General features: G+C 44.0%; 1 protein-coding gene and 1 long non-coding RNA gene across 15 annotated transcripts in view; one reads left to right on the top strand and one right to left on the bottom strand.

The window, feature by feature from the left end:
* Window positions 1-13403, bottom strand: part of NUP153 (nucleoporin 153) — a 105456-nt gene extending 92053 nt beyond the window's left edge. For 3 of the 13 annotated variants that reach the window (XM_063632217.1, XM_063632219.1, XM_063632220.1), the window contains exon 1: window positions 12987-13403. In XM_063632217.1, coding sequence (XP_063488287.1) covers window positions 12987-13001 — 15 coding nt within the window. In that variant the 5' untranslated portion in view covers window positions 13002-13403. Of the gene's footprint in view, window positions 1-4170; window positions 4850-12986 lie in introns of those variants that run through there. The other 10 variants (XM_055264092.2, XM_063632216.1, XM_063632223.1 and 7 more) reach the window with 7 other exon arrangements.
* Window positions 4000-9810, top strand: LOC134735679 (uncharacterized). 2 transcript variants are annotated; one of them, XR_010119042.1, is made up of 3 exons: window positions 4000-4194; window positions 5289-5521; window positions 8983-9810. It is a non-coding gene; the product is annotated as an uncharacterized lncRNA (long non-coding RNA). The 2 variants fall into 2 exon arrangements; XR_010119041.1 differs by having other exon boundaries at window positions 4835-5521.
* Window positions 13404-14025: the final 622 nt, after the last annotated feature.

Here is a 14025-nt window from a genome sequence, read left to right as displayed (position 1 = left end):
TGAGGTCGGGAGTTCGAGACCAGCCTGACCAACATGGAGAAACCCCATCTCTACTAAAAATATAAAATTAGCCGGACGTGGTGGCAGGCGCCTGTAGTCCCAGCTACTCGGGAGGCTGAGGCAGAAGGATGGTGTGAACCCGGGAGGCAGAGCTTGCAGTGAGCAGAGATCACGCCACTGCACTCCAGCCTGGGTGACAGAGCGAGACTCCGTCTCAAAAAAAAAAAAAAAAAAAAAAATAGCCGTTTGTGGTGGCGCATGCCTGTAATGCCAGCTACTCGAGAGGCTGAGGCAGGAGAATAGCTTGAACTCGGAAGGCAGATGTTGCAGTGAGCAGAGATTGCGCCCCTGCACTCCAGCCTGGGTGACAGAGCGAGACTCCATCTCAAAAAAAAAAAAAAAAAAAAATTAGCCGTTTGTGGTGGCGCATGCCTGTAATGCCAGCTACTCGGGAGGCTGGGGCAGAATAGCTTGACCCCAGGAGGCAGAGTTGCACTGAGCCGAGATTGCGCCATTGCACTCCAGCCTGGGCAACAAATGCAAAACTCCGTCTCAAAAAAAGAAAGAGAAAAGACAAGAAAGGAGAAAAGAAAAATGACACCATTTCCTAAATGCATCTGGGCAAAAAGGTAAAGGGATAGCGGAGAAGGCAAGTGAGAATGATCAGCTTGCACTATTCAGGGCTGTTCTTCGTATTTGCTTCTACTATTCTTAAGAGTTATTACCCTTATTACCCTTCAGTTATTTGAGCAAGACAATGAATTTGTCTGCACAACTTCATGCAAGATGACATTTTAAAGATCAGAAGTTGGGCCGGGCACGGTGGCTCACATCTGTAATACCAGCACTTTTGGGAGGCTGTGGTGGGTGGATCACCTGAGGTCGGGAGTTTGAGACCAGCCTGACCAACATGGCGAAATCCTGTCTCTAAAAATACAAAAGTTAGCCGGGCGTGGTGGCGCATGCCTGTAATCCCAACTACTCAGGAGGCTAAGGCAAGAGAATGGCATGAACCCAGGAGGCAGAGGTTGCAGTGAGCCAAGATCGCGCCACTGCACTCCAGCCTGGGCCACAGAACGAGACTCCATCTCAAAAAAAAAAAAAAAAAAAAAAAAATCAGAAGTTAAAGAAGGAAAGTAGTAAACTTACAGCATTTCCCAGGAGAGCTAAACCCAGAAGTCAAAACAGAAAATTACAAGTCAAATGAACACATGCAGAAGTCATAGGTACTGGGTGACTGTACTAGCAAGTTGTCCTGACAGGCGCTGGCAAACATCCATTAACTAACAGCGCCAGACCTCTCATTGTTTCTTACTCCAACTTTCTGCTATACTACCAAAAGCTTAATTTTTGCCCAGAAACCCTTGGACACTTTATCAAATAACATTAGTATAAAACATGCCATGTCATGAAGCTTGCTTCATGATGACTCAGCAGTTTCTGCAAAACATCCAGTTGACAGTCTAGGATAGTAAACAGCAAGTGGGTAGACCCTATGTCCACCAAAGCCTCAATAAGGACTAAAGAAAGTCCTTATTTTTAAGATTTAAAAAAAAAAAAAAAAAAAGAATATTCTCTTGAACATACCTGAATACTTTTCTTGGGTAATGGTAGTTTCTGCCAATATTAAATAGCACCTACAGTGTTGATCAAGAAACCCCTAAATACCTTTAAGTCCCAATTCAAAAGCTAAAATATGTTTTCTTTTTTAATTAAATAGCCAGGGCAAGAAGCAAAAGTATTTTAGGTAAGGGGCAATGATAAATTATCAAGATTTAAAACAAAACTACACAGTCTGAAATCATATCAACTCTAAGACACCTTGGATCATAGGTGTTATGCTGTTAAGACATCATCTCCCCAAAATTAGATTTTTATTTTATCTAAGTACATTTAAAAATAAGCTGTGATCAGGGGCCGGGCGCGGTGGCTCACGCCTGTAATCCCAGCACTTTGGGAGGCCGAAGCGGGCGGATCACGAGGTCAGGAGATGGAGACCGTCCTGGCTAACATGGTGAAACCCCGTCTCTACTAAAAACACAAAAAATTAGCCGGGCGTGGTGGCGGGCGCCTGTAGTCCCAGCTACTCCGGAGGCTGAGGCAGGAGAATGGCATCAACCCGGGAGGCGGAGCTTGCCAGTGAGCCAAGATCGCACCACTGCACTCCAGCCTGGGTGACAGAGCGAGACTCCGTCTCAAAAAAAAAAAAAAAAAAAGCTGTGATAACTTCAGACATCTGGAAAATATTAATTCCCTTCTAACCTCTATCCAGACCATCCAATGACCTATATTTAAAACAAGTCATTTTTCTACATGTCATACAAGAAAATCTGAGCACTCAAAGGCATTCATAGGAGAAAAGAAAGCATGCATGTCTAACTTCCATTCTACAGACGGATTAGGTTAAATGGCCAGGCTTGTGACCTGAATTCTAATCTTAAATCTGCTTGCAAATACCCTGTTCTTCACAAATTTGAAAACTAAGCACTTTATGTACATATCTGGGGGAAAATTGGTGGGAGTAATAACAGTGCCAAACCTAACCATCAGTAGAGAACGACTTAAAATACCTGAACCACAATTTTTACTACTCAAACATTTCCCTCAAAATAAAAAACATTTAAGAAAACTAAAAAAATTTCCTCAAATCTTTACTTTTTTTTTTTTTTTTCGAGACAAGAGTCTCGCTCTGTCGCCCAGGCTGGAGTGCAGGGGCAAGATCTCTGCTCACGGCAAGCTCCGCCTCCCAGGTTCACGCCATTCACTTGCCTCAGCCTCCCGAGTAGCTGGGACTACAGGCGTCCGCCACCACGCCCGGCTAATTTTTTGTATGTTAGTAGAGACTGGGTTTCACCGTGTTAGCCAGGATGGTGTGGATCTCCTGACCTCGTGATCCGCCCGCCTCAGCCTCCCAAAGTGCTGGGATTACAGGCGTAAGCCAACGCGCCCGACCCAAATCTTTACTTTTAAAAATCTGTTGATAATGACACAATTTAACATCAACCATGTGAAAGTGTGTAATCTTTATTAGCATCCAGAATAAAGTAATCTAGGAAGTCTACCTTTAACAGTAGGCAACAAGTTATCAGATCCTTTTGCTACACTTTTGTTTCTCAACAAATTTAAGACACACACTTCCCACCTCAGTATCACTGATAAGTTTTTTAAGTGGCTTTATTAAAATAAGTTAACATTTTCCTATTCAATACTTCTAACAACCAATATTTTAAAAATGGAATTTTCTCAGAATCAACTACCTCATTTAGAATTAGGATAATCTTTTTTTATAATTTTAAACATCCACGAGTTCATACGGTGGCTAAACTATAAGACCTCCAACATTCCTGGAGTGTCAAAAGTAACTAAACTTCTAGAATACGCCTCATAATATTAAAATATTTTGTGTATGAGATCAGAACTGAAGTCCCGGTCAACTGTGGAGAATGGCCAAATCCAGCCTCCAAAATAAAGGCGGGGGTGGGGGTGGCGGGGGGAGTCGCACAGCAGAGAAAAGACGTAAGGGTGGAGAGGGACTTTCAAAATGCCCCAGTGCCACGGTTAACTATAACCCGGTTAAGAAAATCTAAGCCAATGCTCTCAAGACGAGGAGGGCCACGGGCAGGGGAAACCGAGAATTAACTCATAGGCTGAGACTAAGTTATTCCACTTTCCATGTAACAGCGCCCCCCACAACTCCCCGTCTGCGCCAGAGTTAAGATTCCAAGGGGCAGCCGCCCTCCCCACACACACTAAAGGAGGGACACCAGAAAACAGCAAGTATAAGGGCCATCAACCACATCTTTTCCTTTCTCCCTCGAGAAAACGTGAGTAATACCCTCAAACTCCAAATCCCCGCCAAAAAAATAAAGAAACGCGCGCATCATGGGCCTACAATTTCTTTTCCCGCCCAGAGCCTGCCTGGGAAAGCCCCTGACACAGAGGGTTGGGGGAAAGGCGGCCCAAACCACACGTGTGAGCCGCAAGGCTGGGACTGTCTCAGCCCACTTCCCGTCGCCACCCCCAACGGCCTGAGCTCCCCCGGAGCCTCACTCGGGCCTTTCCTCATACCCTCCTGTCTGCTCCACGTGGGGCGCCGGGGCCTCGAACCGCCCGTCCCCTCCAGCCGAGTTTCCCCACCCGCCAGGCCACCGCGGCGTCGGGGTCCCATACCTGATGCTGTTGTCGCCCCTGCTGGTAAGGCTTAATTGACCCCTGGTGGCAACGCCGCGTCCGGATCTTGCCGCCACCGCCCCCTCCGACTCCTCCGGCTCCCGAGGCCATGGCGGAGCCTCCGCCGCTTCCCGCTCCGGGGCGGGTAAGGGGGCGGGAGAGGCAGAGGCGGAGGCCTTAGAGCACCCCCCGCCGCCGCCCGGCCCCGGCCCCGGCCCAAAAGTCCGCCCGCGCTGTCCACACAGTGGGCACAAGCACCCCAGGAACCGCGAGGTTGCGAGCAGGGGCGGAGAGAGGGTGAGTGCTGGCAGCGGGGAAGGGGGTGGCGGCCGCAGAGGCCGAGGAGGCTCCGGCCTGGCGGCCTCTGCGGACCCCCGCCTCTGTGTATGTCACGGTCTCTATGGAGATCTCCCGCAGACGACACCACGAACAGCTCCCGGCGGTGCTGAGGCCTAACTCGACCGCCGACTGGTGGGGGTTCTTCCGTCGCCCTAGCCGTAGCTGCCGCAGTTGAAGCCGCTGGCGCCGCCCGCCTACCCCTCCCCTGTGCGCACAGCGCCCGCCCCGCCGTCGTCGTCGTCCCTGCAGCCTCCGCCGCCGTTGCGCCTATTACCCCTGCTAAGGCGGCTGCCGCGGTTGCGAGCCAGAATGTCGTCACTCACAGGCGCCCGACGCATTTGCATCATCATGCTGCGACGAGCTGATAGGCAAAGAGGAAGGACTGGTCGAGTCCATGCTCTCGGCCGCGCGGCACGCTGGGAAACGTAGTTCAACAACGGAACGCGGATTCTCGGAAAGGAAGAGAGACGGGGAAGGAGATCTTCGGGGCGCCGCAGAGGCACAAAGCCAAGGGATACTTTTGCTGTTCTTGGCTGTAAATTAGACTCTGAAAAGTCACTTAACATAAAAACAGTAACCTCTTCCCATTCTCCTTCTCCCTGTCGGTTGGTTAAGTGGGCAGGAAGTAAGCAGATAGTAAAATCAAAGACAAGAGCTAATTATTTAAGAAGGAGGAAAAAAAAATCGGTGGTTGAAAAACAATGTCCATGATCCTTAGAATTAGAAAATATACACGGCTTCATTAATATTTCTTTAAACATATAAAGGCTTTGTTGCAGACACACGGGGCTGGAATTCTGGTTCCGCCACCCAACCTATTTGACCTTGGATGAATCAAAACCGTCTGAGCCTTAGCTTCCTCCTCCATAAAATGGGAGCTTTAAAATCCACCTTATAAAGCTGTTATGAGGAGCAGACGTGATCATCTATGGAGAGCATGTATATTTGCCAATAGACGAAAAATGCAATGAATGATTACAATTAGAACCCATGCAGTCAGCTAACATTAGAGGTAAGTGATATATCCTTAGTAATAAAAGTATACTGTATTTGCTCCAAATAGAAGGCATTATATTTAGGAAACTGAGTGAGCTAGACTCAAAGACTGAATCCACAAAATGTATATTCTAGGAGTTGACGATTAGAAAGGTCCTGGTGATCACATAGTCCGACCCTCTCATTCAACCAACCAGACAAGAAGTCCAGAGAAATTTAGGTGGCACAATCAATGACACTGAGATGGGTAATCAAAGCCAGGACTATAAGCCAACTTTTCTGCAAGAGTTAAAGACAAATAGCCAAATGATTAGGGAGGAAAAATCTGTTGTGAAAAATCTTAGACTAATTATAAATCTTTTTTTTTCTTTCTTTCTTTTTCTTTTTTTTGAGAGACAGAGTCTCGCCCTGTCGCCCAGGCTGGAGTGCAGTGGCGTGATCTTGGCTCACTGCAACCTCTGCCTCTCAGGTTCAAGCTATTCTCCTGCCTCAGCTTCCTAAGTAGCTGGGACTACAGGCGTGCACCACCACGCCCAGCTGATTTGTGTATTTTTAGTAGAGATGGGATTTCGCCATGTTGGCCAGGATGGCCTCGAACTCTTGACCTCAAGTGATCCACCCGCCTTGGCCTCCCAAAGTGCTGAGATTACCCGTGTGAGCCACTGCCATGCCCAGCCTATTTACTATAAATCTACCACTTAGTAGCTGTGTAGCCTTGGGGAAGTTACTGATCCTGTTTCTTTTTTTTTTTTTTTTTTTTTTTTGAGACGGAGTTTTTTTCTCTTGTTTTGCCCAGGCTGGAGTGCAATGGCGCAATCTCAGCAACCTCCACCTCCTGGGTTCAAGCAATTCTCCTGCCTCAGCCTTCCGAGTAGCTGGGATTACAGGCATGTGCCACCACGGCCGGCTAATTTTGTATTTTTACGAGAAACGGGGTCTCTCCATGTTGGTCAGGCTGGTCTCGAACTCCCAGTCTCAGGTGATCTGCCCAGGGCCTCTCAAAGCGCTGGGATTACAGGCGTGAGCCACCACGCCCGGCCCACTGATCCTGTTTCTAAGCTTCGTTTTTTTCATCTGCAAATAGAGTGAATATTGACCTCACAGGGTAGTGGTCTGGTGAAAGGATTAATGTATATCTAGTTCATAATAACTGCTTAGATAGAAAGCATCCAATATCAACCATCAATCAGATATAAATAATTAGTTCCAAGACATTTATACTATCTCCAAAATCAAACTGCACAATTCAGGTTCACTGTTTAAATCATACAAGTGAAACTGTAAAGCCAGTCTTCTAGTACCTTTGAACTGGTACCTTTCAGCGCCTAAAGAAACTATGCTATACCAAGCATAGGTGTACACATCAATGGCTTTCAGTGGCACCTCTGACCATAACCATCAAGATCAAGACAAGTTGCCAGCCGGGCGCGGTGGCTCACGCCTGTAATCCTAGCACTTTGGGAGGCCGAGGTGGGTGGATCACCTGAGGTCAGGAGTTCGAGACCAGCCTGACCAACATGGAGAAACCTCATCTCTACTAAAAATACAAAAAAAATTAGCCGGGCGTGGAGGCACGTGCCTGTAATTCCAGTTACTCGGGAGGCTGAGGCAGGAGAATCGCTTGAACCCAGGAGGCGGAGGTTGTGGTGAGCCGAGATTGCACCATTGCACTCCAGCCTGGGCGACAAGAGCGAAAACTCCGTCTCAAAAAAAAAAAAGACAAGTTGCCAAATATGACAAACAAAATTAATCTGTTTTCTCTTCCACTCTCCCATCCTAGCTTCATGCCTCCTTCCACCACTAACTTCCCACTAAACTCTCCAGGTATACCCCCTCTTCCTCCTGAAGCACTTCGTCTTTCTTAAAGACAGTTGTTTCCCTCAGGTGCTATCTTCCGCCTATGCAGAAATTCTATTCTTCCACAAATCCATAGCTAAATATTTGACAGCCAAGTAAAGTAATTCATGATAAGCTAACTCATAAGGAAGATCTGTACCTGAATCTTTAATTGGGTTATATGTAGAGGAGATTAAACCGTAGCCACATCCCATCTGCCCTCTTCACTCTATCAGACTCAGAGTTTCCACCACAGAAGAGAGGACTGACTGGAATCAAAGCTCACCCCTTTCTTGGAGGCTATTATTTGATGTGCTGGACACCCTTCACAGCCAACCTTTGAAAGGAAGAGAGACGCGAAAGAATTGGGCCAAATGTAGACAATGCTTCAGAAATAGAAGATTGGTAGAACTTGAGGAGATATGGGAAAATCCACATTCATTTTACCCACGCTCTCAACTTTTTACCCATTTCCACAATTCTTTTATTTCTTGGAAGTAAAATAGTATTTGAGGGGACTATATCGCATTAATCTCACATTCATGTGATTGAGTCATTGGAAGCCGTGCCAGGCTTGAGAGCAGAGAAGGAATAAGACGCACGAGGAAATCTGCATTCAACCTGGACCTAGTTTTTTCAGCCAAACAAATGGCACATTGGGAGACATTGCAATTCATGAAAAGCTTGTTGCTACAATAGTCCTCCTCCTCCAAGAAACTTCTTTATTTTTTCCCCATATAATATAGTAAAAAGTGGCTGAACATAGTGGCTCACACCTGTAATCCCAGCATTCTGGGAGGCCAAGGCGGGTGGATCACTGGAGGTCAGAAGTTTGAGACCAGCCTGGCCAACATGGTGAAACCCATCTGCACTTAAAAAAAAATTAGCTGGGCGTGGTGGTGCTCACCTGTAGTCCCAGCTACTCGGGAAGCTAAGGCAGGAGAATCGCTTGAACTATGGAGGCAGAGGTTGCAGTGAGCTGAGATCATGTCACTGCACTCCAGCCTGGGCCACAGAGTGAGACTCCATATCAAAAAAATTAAAAAATTAAAACAACAAATAAATATATATATGTAACCAGCTGCCAATTATAAATTAGCAAATAGGCTGCTGACCCATCTCTAATAGATAAGGAGTATCCACTAATTAAAAGTGAGATACAATTTAGTCTAAACCCAACCTAGGTTGAAAGAGAGCCATCATACGTTCTTCAGAAGGTAATAATACAATTCTGGCCAAAAGAATGTTTAAAGATGACAAGTACAAGAAGTTACAAAGTTTTATATAGTTATTCTACCCTACCAAAACAAAATGAGGTATCTGCTATGATGTCTATTAAAACATTATCACAGTCATGCACAGCATAACAATGTTTCAATCAACAATGGGCCCAATATACAATGGTGGTCCCGTAAAGAGCTGAAAAATTCCTATTGCCTGGTGATGCTGTCTTTGTCCTAAGGTCTTATTGCAACACATTACTCACCTATTTATGGTGATGCTGGTATAAACAAACCTACTGTGTTGCCATTTGTGTAAAAGTGGAGTATGTACAATTACGTGCAACACAGAATACTTCATAATGATAAGTGGCTGTTTCTGGTTTATGTATTTACTATACCTTTTTTTTTTTTTTAACAGGCACTCCTTGCCATTTCTTGTTGCTACCATACTTTATTATTTTAAAGTGTATTCCTGGTCAGGCATGTGGCTCACACCTGTAATCTCAGCACTTTGGGAGGCCAAGGCAGGAGGATCACTTGAGGCCAGGAGATTGAAACCAGCCTGGGCAACAAAACGAGACCCCTTCTCTATAAAGAAATGAAAATTAGTTGGGCATAGTGGTGTGCACCTGTAGTCCCAGCTACTAGGGAGGCTGAGGCAGGAGGATCACTTGAGCCCAGGAGTCTAAGGCTGCAGCGAGCTATGATCTCACCACTGCAGTCCAGCCTAGGTAACAGAGTGAGACCCTATCTCTAAAGAAAAAAATAAAGAAAATGAAGCTATTGGGTTTATTTATTATTTATTTATTTATTTATTGCCTGTTTGCTTGTATGTTAGGGAAAGAAGGGCCACACAGTGGAAAGATATTTAAGGATGTAAATCATTATGTTCTCATTAACTTACTGTGTTCTCTCTCTATTGGGAATAAAGTAATATTTAAGACTAAATTAACTAATATGAGCAAATCGTGATTAACTACATATATCACTTGATTCCAACATGCCATATATTTCCTCTTCCTGACTGCATGTATCAATGTATACTAGACTTTGGTATATATGCGTTTATCTGCATTACATTATAGTTTAAGGCATATTTTAAATTCAATCTTGAATGGAAATTCAGTTTTATTGGATGAAATAATAACGAAATTTAGGAAGGCAATCCGATCCTAACGTTTAAGACAGTTAATGAATCAACTGAGATTAATTCATTACAACACAAATATTTATTGAGATATTTATGTGTTGGTTTCTAGTCTTGGCATTTAGTATGTCAGTATACAAAACTGTAAAACAATCTCTGTCTACATATTACGCTACACTTTACCATTTTATTGAGTTATACTAAAGTTTACTATTTTATAATCTATTCATCATTAGCACTTAACACTGATAATTCACCTTAACAATGCTACACTCAGGCCGGGCGCGGTGGCTCACGCCTGTAATCCAGCAGTTTGGGAGGCCAAGGTGGGCGGATCACCCGAGGTCAGGAGTTTGAGACCAGCCTGGCCAACATGGTGAAACCCCATCTCTATTAAAAAAATACAAAAATTAGCCGAGTGTGGTGGCACATGCCTGTAATCCCAGCTACTTGGGAGGCTGAGACAGGAGAATTGCTTGAACTTGGGAGACAGAGGTTGCAGTGAGCCAAGATCATGCCACGGTACTCCAGCCTGGGCAACTGAGCCAGACTCTGTCTCAAAAAAAAAAAAAAAAAAAAAACTACACTGTAAATTCTAAACGCATGCTGTTGAATCTATCTCATACAAGAAATCAAGGCCGGGCACGGTGGCTCATGTCTGTAATCTCAGCACTTTGGGAGGCTGAGGCAGGCGGATCACGAGGTCAGGAGATCAAGACCATCCTGGCTAACATGGTGAAACCCCTGTCTCTACTAAAAATACAAAAAAAAAATTAGCTGGCCGTGGTGGCGGGTGCCTGTAGTCCCAGCTACTTGGGAGGCTGAGGCAGGAGAATGGCGTGAACCTGGGAGGTGGAGCTTTCAGTGAGCAGAGATTGTGCCACTGCACTGCGCCCTGGGCGACAGAGTGAGACTCCATCTCACAAAAAAAAAAAAAAAGAAAGAAATCAATTGGTTTAGTTTCGTTTATTAATATAATTCATCAGTTACATTACAAAACTGGACTTACTAAGGTTGCAATCTAAAAAACTATAACATTTGCAAACCTTAGTTTGCTAACACTAAGCTTCTTTATTTTTTAAAAGCATTTGTAGAGAATGCTGGAGTTTATCAGACCCTAACTTATTAAGGCATTTCTTTTCAAAAGCATGCAAACCAGTTCACATGCAAACAAGCCTGACATACATATCACCCCACAACCACCAGACAAGCACGAACTACCCAGTTTAAACAAACAGTGACTTTTGGCCTCTTGCTGCTACTCTCTGACCAGCAAGCACAAGCAGCAGCCCCTGGGAGCTTGTTAGAATATAGCAGCTCCACCCATCCCAAGCCAACACAATCAGAATCTACAGTTTAACAAGACCACCAGGTGAACTGTATTACATTGTAGGAGCATTGTTTCAAAAATTAACCATGCCACCAGAAGTTATTAATCTGAAGTTAGATTAACTTTGAAGGCAAGATAATGAGGTACCTGAAGTTCCCATAAAGAGCAGGCTTAGGAATTTCTGTTCCTTACTAATCTACAACAATCAACAATTTAAGAATTGATGAACCAACAGCTTATACAGCATGTAGATTTTTTTCCTCTTACTTATCATTTTGTACCTTTCTCCTTTACCACAAAGTGAGCAGAAATGAAATGAACCATTTTTTAATTATTATTTCCATTAACTTTTTTTTTCCAAAGGAAAAAGGTAATCTAGCAGAAGTTATTAACATCTGAAATGTTAAGGGTCTAAAACTGAGCTTTAGTTATGAAATATACTTAAGCATAGATATTTCAAGAACCCCTTGCTAATTCCCATGTATCCTTTTCTTATACCAATTTTCTTTTAGTCATTGCTGGTTGTTTGGTTGGTTGCAAAAAAAAAAAAAAGAAAAATTTTATTTTAGAATTAATTCACGAAAAACAAAAAACATGAATGTAAAGTATACCCTAATCCAGGAAGCTATGAGCAGAGATAAATTCCTAAAAGAAAATATCAGGCTACTTTCTTAGAATTGCGATGACTTTTCTCTTTCTGTTGTAGTCACAAAATCATTTTTAAGGTAGAAAAGCAAGCAGGCACTCTAGGAGGGAATATTCTTGGGCTTGGATTAGCATCTAATATATCTGGAATGCTAGAGAATTCAGGCAACTTGGAATAAACTGTAATTTTTCTAAACTGTAAAGGCAGGAATGGTAGCAGCTTTCTACTTGACAAATCATAAAAACAATTAGATTACCTACCTCTAGTAGCTTGACCTCTTTTTTTTTTTTTGAGACGGAGTCTGCCTCTGTCGCCCAGGCTGGAGTGCTGGAGTGCAGTGGCGCGATCTCAGCTCACTGTAAGCTCCGCCTCCCGGGTTCACGCCATTCTCCTGCCTCAGCCTCCCGAGTAGCTGGGACTACAGGCACCCGCCACTGTGCCTGGCTAATTTTTTGTATTTTTTTTTAGTAGAGATGGGGTTTCACTGTGTTAGCCAGGATGGTCTCGATCTCCTGACCCCGTGATCCGCCCGCCTCGGCCTCCCAGAGTGCTGGGATTACAGGCGTGAGCCACCGCGCCCGGCCATAGCTTGACCTCTTAAATAGCTGCTATGAAGCTAAGACAATAATTGGACACAGTATTTTCTCCAAACATTACTTCTGGAAAAGTTCAATTTGATAACAATGATGGATATGTTAGTCTAAAAGTTTCCAGAAGCGAGTCATTGAAAGTATTCTTTCCACAACATGCCTATTGTTCTTAACTCCTGCAATAGAGAAGGCCTAAAAAGCTGTGCAATACAAAAGATGAAAAATCATATTTAAAAGACTCACATACATCACCCCTTGTATAGGCCAAATAGAAGCATGTTTGCTCATGTGAACAGTTAAACATCAAGGCAAGATAATGAGGTAACTGAAGTTCCTGTAAAGAGCAGGCTTAGGAATTTCTGTTCCTTACTAATCTGCAACAACCAACTATTTAAGAACTGATGAGCCAACAGCTTATTGATCATGTAGATTTTTTTTTCCTTTTACCATTCAGTAACTTTCACTTTTACCACAAAGTGAGCAGAAATGAAATGAACCATTTTTTAATTGTTATTTTCATTAGCTTCTATTTCCAAAGGAAGCTAGGCTACTAGCTGAAATGAAAATCTGGATTTAGCACATTCTTATTCTGTATCATCACAGGTAGCAGAGTTGATTTAACAGAGCAATTACGCAAGCACAGTGGTTCGCTAACATGATTTGAAGCCAATACCTATAATCCATGGCCGGTGGCCTCAACGTAGCTTACCTTGTTTGAATCCATTATAATGACAGTAGGCTATCATGAGCTACCAAAAGTAGGCTTCTTTAAAACAAAACAAAAAAAATCCCAATAAAAACTCTTCAAATATTCTCCAAAGCAAAGATGAGTGAGGTTATATCACTCTACATTTAGTATTAAAAAGGCAGTATCACCAAACAAATTGAAGTCAACTTTGCAGACGTTGAGCAAAACCTACTTAAACAACCACCCGCAACTACAGAAAACTCTCCCACTCTCCCCATGAAGGTGTAGCTTCCACTATGTACCCACACAATGTGTAGAATAAAAGCATCAACGCAAACCATAGGTCTCCAAAAAGGCCACAACCAAGCAACAAAGAGCATCGACTAGCCGCAGTTAAACCCAAGCCATAACTTAAATGCTTTCAATTAGTAACAGTTTCATTTTCTTTTTCACTTGTTTGGTCATAAAATCTTGCCCCTTCAATGAGTCAGCAGTGACTCATAAGCACTTCCTACAAGAAGCACCTGCTTTTAGGCCCATCCCTTCCACCGAAGTGCTGAGACCCAGGATTGATTCTAGCTTCATCCTTGCTGATGCTTGAGTTTAATCACTTGTCTCTCTCATACTGGATATCCAGGTTGGCCAGCAGTTACTCTGCAAAGCAGTGGTCTGCTGCTGTGCAGCGAGGAGGCAAATCCACAAAGGGGCACCAGGAGTAGATAATTGGGAAGGAAACGCCATTTTTCTCTCTTCACTCTTGTCCACTATAGCTCTGCCTCTTCGACTCCTCATCATAAGGGCCCAGCCTTTACAACTATGCCTCCTCCCATACCAGCAGAGTCTCCTCTCAAGGTTTGGCTTTGGTTTACAAACAAAGAGGAACTGGCTTTTTCCCTACACCACTAACTTTAGAACAGGGTCCTTTGAAAAGTATCCAAAACTGAGATCGAGAGTTCGAGACCAGCCTGACCAACATGGAGAAACCCCGTCTCTACTAAAAATACCAAATTAGCCGGGTGTGGTGGCATATGCCTGTAATCGTAGCTACTCAGGAGGCTGA

Source organism: Symphalangus syndactylus, chromosome 23, assembly GCF_028878055.3.
Source record: "Symphalangus syndactylus isolate Jambi chromosome 23, NHGRI_mSymSyn1-v2.1_pri, whole genome shotgun sequence".
In the NCBI taxonomy this organism is placed as follows: Eukaryota; Metazoa; Chordata; class Mammalia; order Primates; family Hylobatidae; genus Symphalangus; species Symphalangus syndactylus.
The sequence above is the reverse complement of the archived record's forward strand: the minus strand, read 5'-3'. Positions and strand labels throughout refer to the sequence as shown.